At 34.8% G+C, this 22,930-nt stretch overlaps 1 protein-coding gene across 5 annotated transcripts in view; it reads left to right on the top strand.

Moving 5' to 3' along the window:
• COG6 (component of oligomeric golgi complex 6) overlaps nt 1-22,930 on the top strand; it is a 164,720-nt gene that overhangs the window by 5,684 nt on the left and 136,106 nt on the right. For all 5 annotated transcript variants that reach the window (XM_039236082.1, XM_039236086.1, XM_039236084.1 and 2 more), the window contains exons 3-11: nt 1,367-1,438; nt 5,647-5,705; nt 12,393-12,504; nt 14,191-14,273; nt 14,645-14,715; nt 16,076-16,169; nt 19,451-19,579; nt 19,658-19,749; nt 21,446-21,510. In XM_039236082.1, the coding sequence (XP_039092013.1) occupies nt 1,367-1,438; nt 5,647-5,705; nt 12,393-12,504; nt 14,191-14,273; nt 14,645-14,715; nt 16,076-16,169; nt 19,451-19,579; nt 19,658-19,749; nt 21,446-21,510 (777 nt within the window). The remainder of the gene's footprint in view (nt 1-1,366; nt 1,439-5,646; nt 5,706-12,392; nt 12,505-14,190; nt 14,274-14,644; nt 14,716-16,075; nt 16,170-19,450; nt 19,580-19,657; nt 19,750-21,445; nt 21,511-22,930) is intronic.

Raw genomic sequence — 22,930 nt, 5'->3', positions numbered from 1 at the left:
TATTAACTGATATTTTGAAATCATGTTGTTTTTTTTTAACTAGTCCCCTCAAAGCAGTTTAGGATTTCATTTAATAATTTGGTTTATATCTTATTTATAGTGAAATATTGGGAGTAACATTTAAAAATATTGGGTACTATGATATTTGTAATGCATTCAAAGCACTTTATGGAGAGAAGGGAGAGAAAGCTTACTTCTAGAGCTTAAATTTATACTCACATGCTGATAAGTGATTTTCTAACTGGTTCATCCTCTCACTTTGTTTACAGCCTTGCTGGGCTGCTGTCTTATTACTTGCGCTCTGCTTGGCCCATCCCTTCATAAAACTATCACGTTTCTATTTGAAGGTCTTAGCATTGTGTTCAAAGAGATTGTCTATGGTCTGCCATGGAAACTTCCTTGTATATCTTCCTGTTAGGTGACACCAAATTGTGAAAAAGAAGATAGTAGTGCAGTATGAAGCTAAGTGTGATTTTGTGATATAATTTTTTCATATCATATTTTTCATTGACTCGATAAAGACTAGAGAATGGTTTGGTAAAAAGTGTAGAATCTGGGAGACCAGTTGAAAAAAAAATTGGGAGGGGGAGGTCCTGGGTGACTCATTCGGTTGAGTGTCCAACTTCCAGCTTCAGCTCAGGTCATGATCTCATGGTTCGTGGGTTCATGCCCTGCATCAGGCTCTGTGCTGACAGCTTAATTAAAAGTTACACATAACTCATTATAGAAAAGTTAGATAAAGTCAGAAATAGAACACTTGTTTATGACTCTATCACCCAGAAATAACTTTGGTCAGTATTTCATTGTCTGGTTTTCCCTGTTTTTCTATATAAATATATGTACTTTTTTTTAAAAGGGGGAGATAGTATATGCATTGTTTCATAATACTTGTTTTTTTTACCTTATATAGCCATCCTTCCATGCCAACGAAAATACACACACACACACACACACACAAACACACACATCATTGTTAATATATGCACAGATTTCCATTGTGTGTTTGGAAATGTTTCACATTTTCCATTTGTTTTAGGCAACTGTGTTGATCATCTTACATCTATTGTTTGCACACTTACCTGATTAATTCCTTAGGATAAATCTTAATGTTAGAATTCTGAATGATGAGGTATTAATATTTTATTTGCTGTTTCCTATTGTCACATCTTTGAAAAAGCTTACACTAACTTCTTTACATCTTTTCCAACACTAGATGTTATTCCTTTTCATTCTTTCCAGTCTTAAATGTGGGATCTTTTGTCATGCTCTGGCGAAAAAGAAATTCTTGAGGTGAAAATAATGATTCAGCTAAGAGAATTTCTTTAATAATACATGTAATGCTAATTGTTCCTGTTTTTCTTTTCAGGAACTTGAAAGCATAAATGAAGATGTTCAAGCAATGAGCAGTTGTTGTCAAGACATGACAAGTCGCCTGCAGGTACTTACTGTATAGTGGCTGCAACTTAGCAGGGTTCCTGGTTCAAAAGTAAGCTTTCAGAAATTGTTAGCTAGGTCTGCAAAATATATGGATATCGAATATATCATGCCCAATAGGAAGTTTGAATATAAATAGTATGCTTATTTTTTAACTACAAATGGATTTCTTTGTGTGGTAGTTTACTGATATTGCTCAGTTAACTCTTGAAGCCTTTATATTTTGATCTAACCCACGTAGAGCTAATTGTGTAGAATTTTGGTAAACCTTTCAATCCCATAATATCCCATAAGGCCGGCAGAAATGAGTTCATTAGTAGAAAGTCTTAGGAGTAAGTCCACACTAAAGCTATGCTCAGCAAAGACCCAGCTTAATTATGATTTGTGTTCAGCCCCTCCACAAAAAAAACCTTCAGGACAACATCTGTATTTCTGTGTCTGTTTATGAAAGCAGTTAGAAATGTCTATTTGGCTGCTTTACCCTCATTTATGTTATTTTGGAGTACTGAATGGAATAGGGTTTCCTCCTAAGAGTCAGTCATGATTATGTTTCCCACCTTCACATTTATATTTCAAACTTGTACCTTGAAGATTCTCCTGGAATTATTGACAGTGACAGTGATTCCAGGAAGAATGATTAATCAATGCGTATTCCACAAATTAATATTAAGCTACTTATATGAACTGTCTCTAGAACTAGCCAATTTCATGTATCTCTGAAATTTTGGCCTTCCTAGCTTTATCTAACTTTCAGGACTCTTACTAATATATCAGATATTATTGGCATATCTACTCAATCGTTAGATCTTTATTAATTATACAGTATCTGAATAGTCATAAAATCTTTACTAATTATTGTCATTTCACATCTTTTGCAGTATTCTTTTGCTCAGTATAACTTTTGTTGTTTGATGAGTCTGTTTCTTTTTTTTTTTTTTAATTTTTTTAAAAAATTTTTATTTATTTCTAGGAGAGAGAGAGAGAGAGAGACAGCGCGAGCAGGGGAGGGTCAGAGAGAGAGGGAGTCACAGACTGAAACAGGCTCCAGGCTCTGAGCTGGCAGTCAGCACAGAACCTGACACGGGACTCAAATCCACGAACCGCGAGATCATGACCTAAGCGAAAGTCGGACCCTTAACCGACTAAGCCACCCAGGCGCCCCTTGATGATTCTGTTTCCTTAACTTTGTCTCCATTCCCTTTTCTCATCTTTTAGCTTCCGTGATTTAATGCCTTTTCTCAAATTAAACTCTATAGTTTTCTATACTTTAGTCTTGCATTTGTTTTATGGTATTAATTTTGTATCTTGTGCTATACAGGATTACTCAAGTTCCTCTTTTTAGTGGCCATATCTCATTTTCTAATTCTTATCCTTAATTATGTTTTTATTCTTTTTATCATACTTATTTGTAGATGGAAAAAGATCAAAGTATTTTTATCTTTCATGCTGTTTTCAAAACAGATTTAAGTACTTTAAATCACAGAGTATCCTCTTCAGTTTTGTCCTTGGTGTTTTCTTTGCACCCACCAATCCTATTTTTTTTCTCCTATAATGGCCTGGGCTCTTCTTTCTTTCCTTTTTTATATCAGTTTTATTGAGGGAAAATTTATGTGCAGTAATAAACTGCATCCATTTGATGTGTACAGATCGATGTGTTTGACAATTACATACCTGTGAAGCAGCTACTATAATCAAGATGTAACATTTTCATCACTTGCAATAGATTCTCTTCTAGCTGTTGAAAATGCATATTTAAAAATATTTTGTGCTACTTGTTTACATTCAATTTTAATTCTTATATTAGTAGGGATTAGATTGGTGACTTTGGAAGTTTTCATCCGTTAGTACTAATCTATTTGCATATACTCTTGTTGGAATCTTAATGGTACCCACTCAGACTATCAAGTCCAGAATAAGATTTTCAATTTATTCTTAGAGGAAAGTATTACTTTTTCATTTTAGGACGTTATACACAAGACTAATTAAATTAGCTCATATTTAAAAAAATATTTTGGATTGGGGACGTTTTAGAAATTATTATTACAAGATGCTTAAAAAATATAAGCAGTAACTTTTTATATGTCAAGGTTTATCCTTTTGTGAATTTGCTTGTATAAATTACATTTAGAGCATATGTTTTTTATCTAATGAGAAATAATCATCCTTAACATTTAAGATATATTGGAAGTTGTTTTAGGTTATTGATCTTCACTGGTATTATTAAACATCAGTTCTGAATCGTTACCACAATTTATATAAATGAAGAGTCAAGAAATATGCATAATTCTTATTGCAGAACATTGTAATCAAGTATCATATTTCAGTGGATAATAGATGGTGTTTTTTGTAAGATATATGTTCAATTTAATATTGCCTGCCTCTAAAAAAAAACCAGAAGCTGATATTGATATATTTGATACTGATTTTGTGAGGCCTTCTTTTTTCACAAATATTAAAATGTAAATATATTTTAGAATTTTTAAAATATTTTAAATATTTTTAAAAATTGTGTTAGGTGGTAGTAAGATGACAGTGAATCTTGAAAGTAAAATGACATTAGGAAACATAAGGAAGAACTTGAAGAAATTAGTAGATTTAAAGAGTAATAATTTTAGAGTAGTACCATGGGAGTCATTGTGTTCAACTGCATTCCTTAAAAGTTACTGATCTACTGAATTATCCACCTTCAAATCTGTTTTCTTCAAAATACCTATTATTTGCTAGACATGTAATTTGGTTGCAGGGAACACAGACTGAGATGGAGGTGGGGGTGGGGCTCTTATTGATGGGATGCCTGTATGGGGCAATAAGGCAGAAAATGTCGGCAACATTATAGAGGGATTAGGCCTCTGAGAACCCAGAACTTGCAGGGGACTGAGAGTTTCTGTGTAGATCTAATGCAACTCTAGAAACTCTAGTAGCAGAAGCTTGGCTCTTTATTGTAGTGTTCCGAAATGACCCCGTATGTTCTCATATTTGCTCTGGTATCCTATCTTTAACAGACTAACCTTCTATAATATGTGTTTGTCTACAACTGACATTGTTCAGCTAACCCTTGAACAATGCAGGGGTAAGGGGAGTTGACTCCCATGCAGGCAAAAATCCACACCTAATTTTTGACTCTCCAAAACTTAACCACTAATAGCCTACTGTTGACCCAACGCTGTTAACATAAACAGTCAAGACACATTTTATATGTTATATATATATATATATATATATATATAATATACTGTACTCTTATAATAAAGTAAGCTAGAGATAAGAAAATGTTATTAAAAAAATCATAAGGAGGAGAGAATAGATTTACAGAACTATAGTGTATTATATTTAAAAAATTCCTTGTGTAAGTGGACCCACACAGTTCAAACATGTGGTGTTCAAGGGTCAACTGTAATTTCTACTTACTAGAGACTTTATTTATACATTATTCTAGCCCACTCCATGTCCCTTCAGGGCATGAACCCCATGTTGTAGCTGCATACACCCACTTGTTTCTCCTCTCTTTGCTAACTGCTAAATGTTTAGGTCTTTGAGAATCTGACTAACTACATTTGTCTTCTGTTTGAATTTACTTTAAAATAATTGCCTAATCTTAGGATACAATAGCTTTTCATCAAGTCTTCATTCCTGATCCTTTCAACTCTGGCTTGGGGAGGAAGGATTGCTTAATATAAAATTGTGTCAGTAACAGCCCTGTGCCCTTTAGACAGGGCTCTGATCTTCCCTAAACCCTGTATGAGGGGCAGTTTGTATATTCCACCCCTCAAATGTTTATCTCCACGTTGGCCTTTTCTGTTGAGTTCCACATCAGCATTTCAGTGACTTAACTTACAACTCTATTGAGAGGTCTCTTGGTATCTCAAGTCACATGTGCATAACGAAGTCATGGTCTTCACTCCTACCCTGATTTTCCAGTACTTCTGTTTCACTAAGACCATCATGAGCTGTCAAATCCTGTAGCATCCTGATACCATTTTCTTTCTTGTAAGCCTTGGCATTACCTGTCTGTTGAGAACTCTTGGGTTCCTCTTAGTAAAGGTAGTATATGAGCCTTGAAACATTTATTTCAGTTATTTGGCCTTTTTCAAACTTTTGAGTTCTGGAGTGTGATCTCATATGCTATCACTGAGCTTTAGTAAGTAATGCTGTTAGTTTTCTGAAATCTAAAAAATTTAAACGTACTCATGTTAGATATGTTTGTAATTTTAGGCAGCAAAGGAACAGACTCAAGATTTAATCGTAAAAACCACTAAGCTTCAAGCTGAAAGGTAAGTTTTTCATTGTATAGTTACCTCTTCATTAATTTGGAGATCAATTGGTAAGAAAATTATAGGTAACTCCAAATCAAATTTAAAATAAAATAATAAAAAATATGATTCAGAATTCATACAGTATATAAGGTTCTAAGCTATTACCCAAGAGGAAAATAAACAAAACAATATTTTAGGAGTATCCAACTTGATATTGGGGTTGAGGGATTATTCACTCTTTGGAGGTGACAGTGTGTTATGTATTGTTGCTACAGATTTAACAAAATATTGCCTTTTAAAATGTAGATGATTTTAGATTTTTAGTAATTTTTTATTTTTTCGCACTCATTGTCTCTTATTTTTTAACTATGGTCAGTCCTCTCTGATGTAATTAAGAGTTAGCTGCATAAATTCTTCTTGTGATAGTTTACAAATAGGTATGCTAATATTTGTTGACTGAATAAATGGGTGACTAAAGGTGAATAGAATATGGATTCATATATTGTGTATTACAGTCCTTTGTAATCAGTTGTCCATTTGACTCTTCCTACTAAACTGTGAGCTCCTTGAGAACAATGACAGTTTCTTAACTCTCTTTTTGCATCTCCCGTGCCTAATCCATTATAGATTCAATAGATAATTTTTGAATAAATGAATATGGAGTACAACTAATCTGATATCAGGAAAGGAACATAAAAGAAGAACTGAAAACTAAGCATTGTATTGGGGCCTGTAACATATATGGGACCATGAGAATGTATATAGGAGGCAACATTAGAACATTGTGTTTCTATTGTATATTCTCAAAACTAAGCAAGATTGTTCATGTTTATTATTTTAATAAGCCAGTGAAAGTGTTTTGGCCTCACATGCTTTTGGGAGTGAAAATTTCTGACATTCTAGTATCCCAAGAGCTAGAGATAATGATGTGCCAAGTGAACATTTGTACAAAGTATTTTAGGAAAAATACACAGCAGAAATTAAAACAGATTCCTGTGAGCTGGCCAAGTGTTGTTTTTCCATTTTTAAGTATTACCTTATCTTTTTAGCAAGAAACTTTGTCAAATAAGCAATTAGCTTTAAAAATAGAAATTCTTTGGGCTTATTTGGATAACATGTCACTCTTATTAAGACAGTTGTATAAATGATATGAATATTTTTCCAACTAGGTTAGAAGAAGTTCAGTCATTGTGGCAGCTGATGCCCTAATAGGTAAAGTTTGATGTAGAATTGTCTTCACAGAGCTGAGGCTAATATTTCTTTATAATATTTAGTTGATAGAAGATGGGTTTCGTTGATAATCAGGAACCCATTTATATGATATTCACATAAATATACTTCCAAATTTTTTTTAAGTTTATTTATTTATTTTGAGAGAGTGAGAGAGAATCTCAAGCACGTTCTGTGCTGTCAGTATGAAGCCTGACACAGGGCTTGATCTAATGAACTGTGAGATGACCTGAGCCGAAATCCAGAATCTGATGCTTAACTGACTGAGCCATCCAGGTGCCCCTACTTCCGTATTTTTTAATACCATTAAAGTAACTATTATATATATATATATATTTTTTTTTAATTTTTTAAGTTTATTCATTTATTTTGAGAGAGAGAGCAAGGGCATGTGCATGAGTGGGGGAGGGATAGAAAGAGAGGGAGAAAGAGATTCCCAAGCAGGTAACTGCAAAGCATGGAGCTGGATGCAGGGCTCAAACCCAAGAACTGTAAGATGATGACCTGAGCAAAAGTTGGATGCTTAACCAGCTGAGCCACCCAGGTGCCCCATATATTTTTTGTCTCTTGTGAAGGCCCACCAGCCACATTTCTTCTAGAATCAGAGAAATAATCTCTGGCGATTGTTTATGTTTGTTTTTGAGGTATAATATGTCGAAGTGGAAAGAATGTAGTCTTTGAAGACAAAAACTTGAGTTCTTTTTTTTTTTTTAAGTTTCTTTTAATGTTTTATTTATTTCTGAGAGAGAGAGACAGCATGAGCAGGGGAGGGTCAGATAGAGAGGGAGATACAGAATCTGAAACAGGCTCCAGGTTCTGAGCTAGCTGTCAGCACAGAGCCTGCACAGAGCCTGATTCAGGGCTCAAACCCACGAACCATGAGATCATGACCTGAGCCGAAGTCAGATGCTTAACCGACTGGGCCACCCAGGTGCTCCCAAAAATCTGAGTTCTAGTCTAAATTTTGGGTAAGAGTTCATTAGATTTTTAATTTTGAACAAGTTACTTCTGAACTTTAGTCTCAGTTTTCACATCTGGAAAAAGGGAACAGCTGATGAGGTGATTTACACAGGGGCTGAACATACTGCCTGGTGTCCATCAGGGAACATTATCCTTCTGTCCTCCTCCAAAGCTTTTATTAGACAAAGTTATCAGCATATCTTCTTTCTACATTGGCTCTGATGGCTAGGAAGCTTAGGCTATTTTGTGCTAATTGAAATAGTTTTCCTCAGCTATGGTATTTACCTTCTCATCCTTATTATTTCTTACTATTTTATCTTTTAATAGTTTTAATTGTATTCTAATTGTGCTATTTGTTATAAACTATTTTAATTCAGGTTTTGAAGTTTGTAACAAAAATATTTTGCATAAACATATATACAAAAATATACTACAGAAATATATTGTTCAGTCCAGAAAGCTTAGGGACCTCTTTTCTTCTTTCTTCCTCTCATTTATATGTATCAAATTCAGAGGGAAAAAAAACTAAGGTCAGCTATAATAACTTTACTGCATAGACATAACCACTGTTAACATTTTGGCATATTTCTTCCCAGTGTGATAATACGTGTATAGTTCTGTTTTACTTTGTTCACTTATATTCTATGTTCACTTTTGGGGCACCTGAGTAGCGCAGTTGGTTAAGTGTCCAACTCTTGGTTTCGGCTCAGATCATGATCTCCCTGTTCATTAGTTCAGGCGTCCAATAGGCCTACTTGGGATTTTCTGTCCTGCTCTGTCTGCCCCTGCTCATGTGTGTGCATTATCTCTTTCTCTCTGTCTCAGAAATAAATATATAAACTTAAAAACAAATTTATGTTCATTTTTCTGTGTCTTTTATTTAGAAAAAACATGCTTTTTAATGGTGAAATTATATTTCATCTTGTGAATGAACCAACACATGTTAAACATTCTTATATTACTCAATATTAGTTTTGTTTCCAATACTAAATATAATGGTTTGACAAATGTTTTTAAATCATTATGTTCAGTTCAGATTATTTCCTTAAGATATACTACGGAAATAATGTATATTGCCTAAATTGCTCTCCAAAAGGGTTATAGCAATTTACATATTTATCAGCAATATATGAGAATGTCTCTTTCATTAAATCTTTGCCAGTAGTAGGTATTGTCATGAAAAACTGGCAATTTCATAGATGAACAATAGCATCATACTTCTAATTTATATTTTGTTGAATGTTGGCAACTCAACATTTTTTTTTTCATTTTGTCTTGCCATTTATATTTCTTAATCTTTTTTGTTTTGTATCTTTGGCCCATTTTTAAAATATTTTTCTTATTGTTTTGAAATTATTTGGTGAAAATGAGCCTAGAATGTAGAGTTAAAATATGACAGAGGCATATTTTCAGTAAAAAAAAAAAAAAAAAGAAGGCACCATAAGATTCATAAATCATGTTCTGAGAATGCTGGAAGGAATCATTATTAGGATTAATTAGTCTGTTTATTTTAAATACTTAGGTAATTTATGAATACACGTCCTGGAAATTCAGTTAGGGATGTGTATATATATATGTGTGTGTGTATATATATATATACATATACATATGTGTGTGTGTGTATATATATGTATATATGTGTGTGTATATATATATATTTTTTAAAAAACTATGTTGTTGCTCTACATATTTTTTGTGGCTTGCTTTTTGTACCTATGAAATGCCTTATGATCATTTTGTGTTAATATGTACAGATCTACCTCATATTTTTTATCTGCTGCATATTATTGATATATAAATAAATACAGTATGTATATATATTATATAACATATAATCCAACTCCAAGTGATTACAGTGATTATATGAACACATCTCAAAGAAGCTGTAATTTATAATAGCCATTTATATGTTTTATATTAACATTTGTTTCATATGATTTTATTTAGATATTAAAAACTCTCCAAAAGATAGCATATTTCAGTTGTGATATAAGATGAAGGCAAGGTCTGATATGTATCTTTGTCACACCAGACCCTGGCTTAGGGCTTTTATATATCGTAGGTCCCTGTTGTGTTCTTAGATTGCACAGATTCTCCAAAACCAAATGATTGGACTATATGATAGGAACTTTCTATCAGAAAGGGTGTGCAGTTTTACCTGGGAAGAATGTATATGGTAAGACTAAAGAGTAATATGATTTTAAAAATATATTAGAATGTATTTCATTATTACTTTAAAAGTTGTCGTCTTCAGATGCCAAACCCTTTTTAGCAATATGACCATTAAACATATTTTCGACCAAATCTCTTGTAGATATAGAGCCTTTGGCTCAAACTCTTTTTATTTCGTGGCTTTTCAAAAATAATAGTCAAAACTATTATTTGGAATGAAATTTAATGATTAAAGAAGTATGATCAAGGGACGCTTGGGTGGCTCAGTGGATTAAGCATCCGACTTCAACTCAGGTCATGATCTCAGGGTTCATGGGTTCGAGTCCCGTGTCAGGTTCTGTGCTGACAGCTAGCTCAGAGCCTGGAGCCTGTTTCAGATTCTGTGTCTCCCTCGCTCTCTGTCCCTCCCCCACTCGTGATCTGTCTCTCTCTCTGTCTTAAAAAATAAGTAAACTATTTAAAAAAAAAAAAAAAGTATGATCAAGATAGGTAATACTAGATTTGGTTAAAACGAAAATAAATTATAAACTAAAGAAATTTATTTCCTTTGTGCCCAGTAAATTGACTCTAAAGATAGATCCCAAGAAACTCTGGAGAGGTTTTAGTCAAAATGATTAGTCTATATAATCTCAGGGACTTTTATGACTTCTTATAATTACTTTAAGTCTTGCATGGTAACAGTTGGAGCTTTAACACTGTAAAGCAAAACCTGATAAGGTAACTTTTTGCTATCCATAATAAGATTAAGGACATACGCCATTTAACTCTGTAGATTTAATTACCTTATTTACATTATCATTCGAGATGATAAGATCATACTGCCACCTAGAGGACTTATCCTTTCTAACTTGCTATTTTATTTCAGAACCTTTGACTTTGATTTTAAAACCTCACAGCCCAAGCGCACAAACAAAACAAAGATGGCAGATGTACATGGGACGTTAATGTTTATTTTGCTCAGTGTCGTTTGAGTATTATTAAGTCATGGAATATGACTGCCTTGTGAATACTGCTAGTGAAACCCAATTTTTTTTTTAAATTTTATTTATTTATTTATTTATTTATTTATTGTTTTTACAAATAGTTTATTGTCAAATTAGTTTCCACATAATAAGTGCTTATCCCCACAAGTGCCCTCCTCTATGCCCATCCCCCCTCCCCCCCACATCCATCAGTCCTTAGTTTTTGTCAGCATTCAAGAGTCTCTCATGGTTTGCCTCTCCCCCTTTCCCCCACCATTTCCCCCCTTCTTCTCCCCCTTGGTCCTCAGTTAAGTTCCTCCTAATCCTCCTATACGTGCACACATACGATATTTGTCCTTCTCTGCCTGACTTATTTCGCTCAGCATAACACCCTCAAGGTCCATCCATGTTGCTACACATGGCCAGATTTCATTGTTTCTCATTGCCATGCAGTATTCCATGGTATAGATAAACCACATCTTGATCCATTCGTCCATTGATGGACACTTAGGCTCTTTCCATGTTTTAGCTATTGTGGAGAGTGCTGCTATGAACATTGGGGTACATGTGCTCCTATGCCTCAGCATTAGTGAAACCCAGTTTTATTTGTATATCTTTAAATCTAAGATGGAGAAGCCAGGAATGTTGAATTTCTGCTCAGGTAGTTTGTACTCCTGACTTGCCTTTAGACGGGAAGCGGCCTGGGCCTTCAGGTCACGTTCCAAATGAGAGCATGCCTTTCCTTAATTGTCCACCTGATCTACAGAGGTTGCATTCACATAATGCAACTTAAGACTCTTGTATCCCCATAGCATGCAGGAAAAGTGTGACGGCAGAAGTGAAGTGCTTTATGGATTTATGAGGAACTAACTGGTAAATGAGTTCTTCTGTTTCTAACCTAAAGTTAAAAAATAAAAGACCTGACTTTTGGTTGCTGTGCACTTCATGTGAAAACCTCAGAGGCTTAGGGATTTTTACTGCCTGGGAAGACATTAGTTGAAAACGGGCATATTTCTCTCCTGTAAGGCAACGTTGTAATTACCAGATGAATAATTCTAGTACGTGTAAGTGGCTGAGAATTTGTTAAGCGGGATCATTTGTTAATTTATTTCTTCTTTTGTATAATGACTAACTCCTTTTGCTGTGTGTAGGTATCTGAGGTAGAACAATATCAGGGCATTTTGTCCCCTACCTGCCGGATGAGCTTCTCATGTTTGAGGCACAAATGAGGCTTTCAAAGGTGCTGAGACTCTTTCACATGGGATTTAAGCAGTTATTATGTCAGAGATGTAGCTTGTCTTAAAGCTATGCACATTCATAGCATGCTTGATTTTTTTTTATTGCTTAGTTTTTATTATTATTATTATTATTATTATTATAGTCAAAGATTAGAAATACGAGCCCAAGTCGCAGATGCCTTCTTATCCAAGTTCCAGCTGACTTCTGATGAAATGGGTTTCCTCCGAGGTACTAGAGAAGGCCCTATAACCGAGGTATGTTGCTCTCTTATAGTCATTTAAAGCATAGCAGATGATGATTTATGGAGGAGTCACTCTTTTTAAGGCTTTATTTTCCCATCACAAAAGTTTTATTTAAAATATTTTTTAAGTTTAGAAACTAAGATGCGTATTTTAAATTATCTTAATTTGGGGGGTTTTTGGTTTTGTTTTTTTTTCAAAGCAGTATGTGTAATTTTTGTTTGTTTGAGAAATAGAACAGTGTCAGTTTGTAAAGAAAATCTGCCTTACCTTTTCCACTCCTCCCCGTCAACCATTGTCCATTGTCAACCATTTTTAACCTTATAAATTGCTTCTTTTCTAAATTCTGTATCCTGACCCATAGATATTTTTTAAAAAAAAGGTTTGGTTATCTGTGTTTCCTATTTTCTATTAGTTTCCTATAAGGAAATATGAGATTTTGGCCTCTTAACCCTGCCTTCCCCTACACACATACATGATGTCTTTCCTTCCTACTTCACCGTACAATTTTATGGCATTTTCTCTTTTCATTACATTAACGTTACAGTGATTACATGTTTCTTCCTTTACAACCTTTTGTCTTTCCTGGAATCTGAAATCCCTTATCTTTTCATCAGATTAATTTCTGAATCTATGCCCTTCTTTCCAAACTGACAGAGAGCTCAAAAACCTCTCAACGTGCTAATTAACTGGGTAAAGTTTTGTTTCTGTGTTTTCTCCAGAAATCATTCACTTTCTCCAGAATTTAGTCTCCGAACTGGGAGAAGGTATACACCTGAGCCTGTTGTCATCGCTCTAGGGTCTGAGGGCAGGAAGAGTTCTTGAAGGGTGGGCGGGACTTAACTGAGCTGCCCTCCGTAGGTATCACCGTTTCTTCCCACCAGGCTAGAGCGACCCGGTCAGCTGGGAGTGAGGGGTTACGTAGGTGGAGAATTGGTTTGTACTTTCCTTACTGGTGTTTATTGCTCTTGTAGCTTGTGGAGCTTTGCACATTTGAAATATTTGACCTCTTACCTATTCCCCCACTTAACAGAAATAGTCAACAGTATTGGGTTGGTTTTTTTTTTATTTCCTTCACCGAAGAAAAATAACTCTTTCATTATTTTCATGATTGGAACTCTGTGACTATATGGAAACTAAGGCTTTGATGTCTTTGTCTAAAAGGAAAAAAAATCTTGGAGTTCAGCACCCAGTCAGCCCCTCTATTATTTATGAACAGCTTTTATGCATCCAAGTTTGCATTCTACTTTTGGATTAGGAGGCAAGAACAAGGGTATAAAAGATAATGTAAAACATCATCTTCAGTGATAATAGAGCTATGCTTAATTAAGTCATAAGGTGTGTCATATGTAACGTGTTTTTCTTTATGTAGTAACTTATGTAATCTTCAGGGGTGCATTCTCTATTACCAGACTATATGTTTCTTGAGGGACAGCAATTTTTTAAATAAATTTTGTGTTCCTGGCAACTAGCATACTATTTGGCACATGGTAGACGTTGAGTTAACATATGTTTTAACTTGTAAATAAGTATCTGTTATACTTCCTATAAAAATGTAGAGAGAATTGAGGTCAGTATAGGAACACGTCATTAGAATAAGTGAAAGAATTTGTTTTTCCCTCGTAGTGACATTTCAATTTAGACTAATGTAATTTCACTGGAAAACATGGATATTTCAAAGTTGCATTCTTAATTTTAAAGGATTTTTTTAAGGCACTGGGAAGAGTAAAACAGATTCATAATGATGTCAAAGTTCTCTTGCGTACAAACCAACAAACCGCAGGGTGAGTGAACTATTCAATTCATAATTGCGTTTCCTCTTATATTTCTCAAATCTTAAAGACATTGTAATGTCTTTCTGAAATTATATGACATTTTGTGAAATAGGAATTTGATCTCTATGTATCTTTAAATAAAGAGGGAGTTATACCCTGATACTTTGAGAATAAAATGGTACTTGGATACCTAAGTGATGCTATTAAAATTTGACAACATTTATTTAATTATAAAAAAGTTATCAACAATTCATTCCATAAAATGACAAAAAGTTAATATGCTTTAACTAAATCATGCTGAAATTAAACAAAATAATTAAGTTTTTAGATGTAGCTATTGTCTAAAACTGTAAATTAAAATAAATATTTAATTGTCTTAGTTTAGAAATTATGGAGCAGATGGCCTTGCTTCAAGAAACAGCTTATGAAAGACTTTACCGATGGGCTCAAAGTAAGTAATTTCTTTCCTGTGGTCTAGATTTATAAATATTAGTGTTTGATTTGGTTATTTCACCTGACCGTTGAAATCATACTTGGATCTTAGTAATCAGAAAGTATTTTTAAAAAGAAAAACGCAGGGCGCCTGTGTGGCTCAGTGGTTAAGTGTCTGATTCTTGATTTCAGCTCAGGTCATGATCTCACAGTTCATGAGTTTGAGCCTCACTCAGAGCCTGCTTGGGATTCCCTTTCTCCCTCTCTCTTTCTCTCTCTCTCTTTCAAAAATAAGTAAACTTAAAAAAAAAAAGGAAAGAAAAATGAGTTTTATTTCTGAACATAATCGTGTTTGTATCATGAGTATTTACTATCATTCAAGCTCTGTGTGTGATTAAGGATGGTAATAAAAAAGGTCATTACTTCTTAAGTCATTAAGTAATTGTTTTATACACGGTGAATTTCTTTTCTATTGCTGTTGTAACAAATCTCCACAAACTTAATGTTTTAGAACAACACAAATTATTATCTTATAGTTCTGTAGGTCAGAAATCAGACATGGTTCTGTCCACACTAAAAGTGTGAGCAGAGCTGCATTCATTTCTGGAGGCTCTAAGAAGATTCTGTGTCTGTGCTCATTCAGTCCGTTGTCATAATTTAGTAACTTGAGTCTGTAGGACCAACCGAGGTATGTTTCCTTGCTGGCTGTGACTGAAGGTTTTTCCCAGTTCTAGAGGCTGCTTACATTCTTTGTGGCCTCTTCCTCTGTCTTTATTTTTTTTTAATTTATTTATTATTATTTTCTAAATGTTTATTTTTGAGAGAGAGGGAGACAGAGTGCCAGTGGGGGAGGGTCAGAGAGAGAGACAGACAGACAGACAGAATCTGAAGCAGGCTCCAGGCTCTGAGCTGTCAACACAGAGCCCAACGCGGGGCTAGGACTCAGATCATGACCTGAGCTGAAGTTGGATACTTAACTGATTGAGCCCTCCAGGTGTCCTATTTATTTACCTTTTTAAAGTATATTTATTTTGAGAGAGAGAAAGCACATAAGCAAGTGAGAGACGAGCAGAGAGAGAAAGGGAGAAAGAGAATCTGAAACAGGCTCCACTGTCAGCGCAGAGCCAGACGCAGGACTCGATCTCACGAACCGTGAGATCATGACCTGGGCTGAAATCAGGTGTCGAATGTGTAACCGCCAAGCCACCCCGGGGCCCCAGCATAAAATGGTGTTTGATTGGCATATTCTCTAAGTTTTTCCAAGCATTTTTTCCATGTAATATTTGCTACAGAATTTAGACTCTGGGTGCACAGTGGAGATGATAAAGACCAAGTTTTAATTGAACAGGTGCTGTAATTACACGGTGACTGTTTTTCAGGTGAATGCAGGACACTGACGCAAGAATCCTGTGACGTGTCTCCAGCATTAACTCAGGCCATGGAAGCCCTGCAGGAGAGGCCTGTCTTATACAAGTTGGTGACTCTTTACTAATTTAAAAAAAAAGTCCACTTTTTTTTTTGGATGATTTATGCTAGATTTCAGTATTATCAAATTGATATACAATAGTTTGAGTAATAAAATAATTTATTTAAAGTGATACTTTTACCTGATATGTGTGTTATTGGCGCATCAGCTTATTTGCATGTTGTGTCTTATAGAGTGCAGTTTGGAGGGAAAAGGAAGGTGTCCCTACATCTAGACTGCCCCTTACTGGCGTAGAGGTTAAGGGGCTTCCCCCATCTTGTCATCTCATCGACTACCTTAAAATGTAGTAAAACAGCCAGGAAAAAGCTTGAAAAGCAAAGAACAGAACTATAATAGATGAAATTTATCTTGAAGGGGCACAAGCCAGGGAATGGGGGGCAGTAGTGCAGTTTGAAGATTGTAAGAGGCATTTGGAAGCTAACACTTAGGAAGAAGGAGAATTTTAAGACCAGTTGATCCCTATACGATGAAAGCTCAAAAAGAAAAAATTGGCCTTTCATTAAGTAATCATTTATCTTCAAAGCGGTAGTTTCTTTAAATTTAGGAATAATTTAACGGTGTATCATGTTAACCACCAGGTGGCACTGTATGTACTTTATTTAAGTAATGAGTAAAGGCTTCTGTGACTAGCGTGTCTCAAATGTGTGTCATGTGCCAGAAAAACGGTAATTATTAAAGTTCTGGGGAAGCTTTGCCTACCTGGCTTTTATTAGGTCGCTTGTAACTGTAATGCTAATGCATTATTTGCTTTTATAAATCAAGTACAGCCGTTTTCTCATAAGGAAATTTATTATAAGTAGAAAGGAATAAATTGATATCTTCCTTTGGTAAACCCTCAGAATATAAAGTGTTAAAGAATGTAGTAATTTGCTAACTTTTCTTCAATCTTTATGTATTTGTTACATTTCTTAGAGGCTTTTACACTATTTATTCTTTTAATTTGTTTTTGACCAAAATCTTTCATCTCTTAATTTACTTTTTGACCAGAATTTTTCTTTTTTTGCTATAGCTCTAGCTATAAAAAGGGGGATTTTAACTTTTAATTTTAACTATACATATTACAGAATATTTAATTTTAACATTCACCCTTATAAAGTTTCATTTTGAATTTTTTTTCCATTTTGAATTTTTGACCTTTGTGGGGAAATAATCTCTTTTAAGTCAAAGAAATTTTCCTCTCTCTTGGAGAAAAGGTGTTTCACATATATAGATGTCATTGAAGGTTCATTATAGCTCATGCTGGTTTTGCTTCAGATTATATCTGTTATTGCAGGGGGATTAACGTTAATATTAGTGTATATATACATTTCATATAATTATACAGATCAGAATCCAAGGTTTGTCAGACTTGATAAGTGCTCCTCTCCCCCTCACCCCCCCAATATTTAAAGTGCCAGTGAATTTACTGGTTTCTAATATAACTTGTGCTCAGAGTGAATAGCCCTAGAAACAAAAGTTACATTGCTTCTGTTTATTGTGGCAGATTGGGTCCAGAAGATGAGGATTAATGTTATGTATTTGAGAAGTTAAAAGTTTGTGAATTTTGTGCTGTAAGTAGTCATCCAATCATAAGTCCATTCATAGAATTGATAATCATTTAAAGGAATGCATTTTTTACACTAAAAATATGTTTAATCTAAGAGCCTAAGGGGAAAAAAATCAAAGCATTTTGATTCTGATTTGTTTTTTAAAAAAGTAGAAAGTGATTACAAGGTAATTGTGCACTTAAACCTTAGCATGATCATGCATTTTCTTCTTGACATATTGCTAGTGTGTCACTGCACAGAATTTCAAAGCCATTTCCTTTTAACTGAAGGCAAACACACACAAAAATTCATGATCTTGTTACTAGGGAACAGCCCTTTAAAAAGGTTCAGATTCCTATAAATTTATAGATATTAACAACCTCACTACACTTCCCCTTTTATTTAAAAATGTTCCCTTTTCCAGTTTTATGTTTAAAAAATTTGGATTTTTCATTAAGTAAGCATATTAAAGAAAGCAATATAACTTTTATAGTAGCATAAGAAATTAATTATTTTGGAAACCTAAGTCCCAAAATTTGCTAACTTTAGTTTCTATATAGTAATGAGATAATTCTTAATATTGAGTCTGTTAGAAAACTCTTCAGAGATTTACAAGTTTATGGGTCTAGAATCTGCTGACATTGGACTGTGGAAAAATACTTTGTTTTCCTGTGTACTTTTAAAATATCAAGAACTTTTGGGGCACCTGGGTGGCTCAGGTGCTCACCTAACAGTTAAGCATCCGACTCTTGGTTTCCACTCAGGTCATGATCTCGTGGTTTGTGAGATTGAGCCCCACGTCAGACTCTGCACTGACAGCACAGAGCCTGCTTGGAATTCTCTCTCTCCGTCTGTCTTTGTCCCTCCCTCTCCCTCTCCCTCTCCCTCTCTCTCTCTCCCTCTCCCTCTATCAAAAATTACATAACCTTTTGAAAAAATAGCAAGAGCTTTGAATTGGTAGGTGGGTGTAAGGAATAGTGGTAATAATCAAACACCAAGGCGGATTCTAGTGGAAGAAACGGGCACTCTTGGCAACTCCATGCCATCCTGTGATTTTACCCCAAATTGTCTGATTTTCCAATTCAAAGCTTCCCTTTCCTATAAACTCCTTTGCTTAAGGAAGTCTGTTTTTTTTTTTTTTTAACCACAATAGATGACCTCTAAATCTATGTCAAAAAAAAAAAAGTATTTGCTCTGTATGCCTAGTTGGGCGGTAAATTTAAGGAACGTATGTCTAGCATTGGAGTCAAAATAAGCTCGTTATGTATGGATAGTATGGGGCAAATTTTGATGGTAGAAGAAAACGTGTTGTTTTTTGGATCGCAGAGTCCTAACTGTAAGAAATCCTCTGGGAACTAGATACTGTGGCGTGTGTGAACCCTGGAGCCTCATGTTTTAGACTCTGCGGGTACCAAAACCTGAAGAATCCCTGATTTTCACCCTGGCTTGATCTTTTCTTTTACCAAACCCACTGCTCTGTCCCTTATTGCCACTGCCCCTGTTACTGATCCCAAATTCCAGCATTCTTTCTTTGGAGAAGTAAAAATACGTGCCTTTAGGTTGTATTTTCATTATGATACAGTTATTTCATATATACTTTTTGTTGTTTCAAAACAGTACTGCTTGAGAGCGTTGTATAAAAAAGCTGTAGACGTCTTGCTTGTCTCAGAACCTGCAAGGATAGTTTGATGTAACCATTAGAAAGAAACACATCTGGTTTTCCAATAACTTGTTCCTTCTAGGTATACCTTGGATGAATTTGGAACAGCCAGAAGAAGTACCGTTGTTCGTGGATTTATTGATGCTCTTACAAGAGGGGGCCCGGGAGGCACTCCAAGACCCATTGAAATGCACTCCCATGACCCTTTGAGGTATCATCATCAGACAGTGTTGACATATTTGAGGCTTTTCTGAAGGAAATCTTTACTAACGCTTAGCTTTTACATTAGATATGTGGGAGACATGTTGGCTTGGCTCCATCAAGCTACCGCTTCTGAAAAAGAACACCTTGAAGCTCTCTTAAAGCATGTAACTATACAAGGTGGGTCCTCAAGTTGTCATTGCTAGTGCCTGAATAGAGACAGTAACACAGGGCTTCTCTGTTTCTGCTACTGCTGTCATCTTCACGGAGATAAGCGCGTCACACCTAGGTGGCGCAGTAAGCCCCCTGATTAATTTTCCTCTCTGGCTTCTCCCCTTATCTGCTAACAGACTTCTCTCCTCCATCACCTTCCTGTCACACAGCTGTTCACACTTGTGTACCTGTCCCTTGTGACCTTCCATGTCAGGCCTAGACTCCTCTGCCTCACTTTTGAGACACTTCTGGAGTATGTAGCATACACTGTCTCAGATCTCCACATCGCACTTTAAAGCGAAACGTGGTATATCTTCCTTTTATATGTGAGTAAATAGACCGGAGTATCTTGTTTAAGGTCATTAAGCTGCTAATTCTTTGATTTCTACTACCCAACCCGTTTATTCACTCTTATGTGACTGTTTTAGTTTTTTTACTACCCATGTAGTACTTTATGTAATTAAAATTTTGGTCTTGACTTCCAGGAAGAAAAATGATTTTTGAACTGCTGATGTTTTTTATAGAATTTCAGATCTTCTTAATTGTGATTACCTTAAGATGCCTGTTGTTAGAGTTTGAGGGATAAATGGAAAATTAAGGTACTCTATTTTTGATAGGAAGTGAAGAGGAATATTGTGACTGGTAGCACTTGACTGTGTCGCATTGGTCAGCCTCACATCACTCTGGCTCAGATCATGATCTGCAGGAGAAGCTAGTGTACAAATCGAGGAGGGTGCTTACCTTCTTGGATTTTTCACTCTTTGATATTCAGATTAGACTCAGCAGGGTCTGCTGGATTGGCACAGGGTCTGCACTTTTTAAAGTGGTTTGGTTTTCTGTTATCCTAATTACCTACTTTAAAGCAATGTGTTTCTTAAAAGATGTTTTAGTCAAGTGTATCTGAGAGGCAGCATGTAGTGGTTGGAAGAAAATAGATCGGAGTTGGATGAAATAGGTTATTCTTTGAGAATGACTTAATTCTTCTAAGCCTCAGTTTCTCCATCTGACAAAAGAAATCAGTTACAAGCAGTAAATATCATTTACCCAGGAGCCTGGTAAATAGTCAATATTTAGTAAATGTCAGTTTTCCCACAAGGCGTGCTTTCCATTTTTATATCTCAGCTTCTGTGCTCAGCACCCTTGCCCAAAATGAGGCGTCTGTAGAACGAACGCTAATACATCTTCATATCACTTCCTTCAGTTAATATGTTTACCAGTCATTTTTTCCTGTGACTCATTTTTATTCTTTTTCACAGAGAAGTTGTTCATTTTATTAATCAGCAGTGAAATATATAAACAAGGTTCTAGACTCAAATATTAAGATAATTAACAATGTCCTAAAAGATTGAACTTAATAAAATATTGTTATGTTACTTTAAATGTTTGTTGTTAGTGTCATTAATGTTAGTGTCATAAGTGTTATTAGTGAGTCGTATTTTTATTCTTTTTCACAAAGTTGTTCATTTTATTAATCAGTGAAATAAATTAACAAGGTTCTAGACCCAAATATTAACATAATTAATAATGTCCTAAAATATATTGAACTTAATAAAATATTATTATTTTAAATGTTTGTTATTAGTTTCACTAATCATATTGTTAGTTTTTTGAATTTATGTGTAATCTGGAAAAAACATTTCAGTTATGCTGTCATTAATTGTAGGTGTTGAAGAAAATATTCAGGAAGTTGTTGGGCATATTACTGAGGGTGTGTGCAGACCTCTAAAGGTAAATATTTTGTTTTTATATATGTTATATGGTATCTGGATAAATTATTGCCTTGTTCCTATGATTTTAATAAAACTTAACAGCCTGAAGTCAAGCTATAATTTTCTCAAATTAACACATTAGTGTAGGATTGTAAAATACATTTTAAAATAACCATTGTCAAGGCACCTTGGTGGCTCAGTCAGTTAAGCATCCAAGTTCGGCTCAAGTCATGATCTCGTGGTTCACTGGTTTGAGCCCCACATCGGGCTCTGTGCTGAAAGCTCAGAGCCTGTAGCCTGCTTGGATTCTATGTCTCCCCCTCTCTGCCCCTCCCCTACTCACACTCTGTCTCTCTGTCTCTCTCAAAAATAAACAAACATTTAAAATTTTTAAAAAAGTCATTGTCAGTTTTCTCTCTTAAGGAAGAAAATTTGAAATACTCTCTGTTTGTGTATATACACTAATTTTTTTTAACATATTATATTTTCCATGGTAACTTCTATTAATCAATTGTGAAAACGTCTGTTAAATTGAGAATGATTAATCTGTGAATTAATCTCTTAACAGAGATTTTATAAGAACATAATGCATTTACTTTATGGTTTCAAGCATTGTACATTTTTTGACTATTATAGCAATAACTAATAACAAATACAAGGATGAAATAGTATGTGTAAGTGTTGACATCAGACTTGAGTTAGAATTTCTGCTTTGCCACTTGTGTTCGCTTGCTCAAGCTGCCTTTTCTCTGCTTGCTTGCTTACCTTGAACCTGTGTGTAGAAATGCCCACCATTAAGGGTGCTGGTGCTGGTGAAATGAGCAAACTGTGTGGATGGAGCACATGGGTCCTGACACCCGCGAAGCCTGCAGCAGGCAGTGTTTTTCTTTATCAGTAAAGGAATTCTTTGCAATTGTTGGTTTACTTTCCTTCCTGATCAACTTCAGTTTACTCTGTAGAAATTGAAATCCAGAAGGTTTATGATTGATTCTTACCAAGAACTAAATTTTTAAACTAATTTTTTTTTGTTTCTAAAATTTTCTTTGGTATTTTGTTGCAAGCAAGGAAATCTCAGATGACGCACCCTGGAAACAGTTGAGCTACAGATTTAATTATTACTATAACTTGATCATCTTAGGATTCAGTTGCATATGCACTAAATAAATAGCAAAATATTTTGAAATAATTTTACTTCTTTCTCTCAGATGAAATCTTTCCTTGCTATACTTTGCTTTTCAGACATTTATACTCACAAATGTTGTTTGTTTTGTATACTAGCAGTTATTGGAAAGATAAGAAAAGAGAATGAAAATGTTTCTTTTTCTACACTTTTCATATTTTTTTATAACTACATATTGTTAAATGAAACTCGTAGTCATACCAAAGAATAAATTGCTTTGGTAATAAATTGTATTTTATCTGCTTTATCTCTCTCTACC

Source organism: Hyaena hyaena, unplaced genomic scaffold (genome assembly GCF_003009895.1).
Source record: "Hyaena hyaena isolate Hyena2069 unplaced genomic scaffold, ASM300989v1 scaffold_106, whole genome shotgun sequence".
NCBI classification, from domain to species: Eukaryota; Metazoa; Chordata; class Mammalia; order Carnivora; family Hyaenidae; genus Hyaena; species Hyaena hyaena.
The sequence above is the reverse complement of the archived record's forward strand: the minus strand, read 5'-3'. Positions and strand labels throughout refer to the sequence as shown.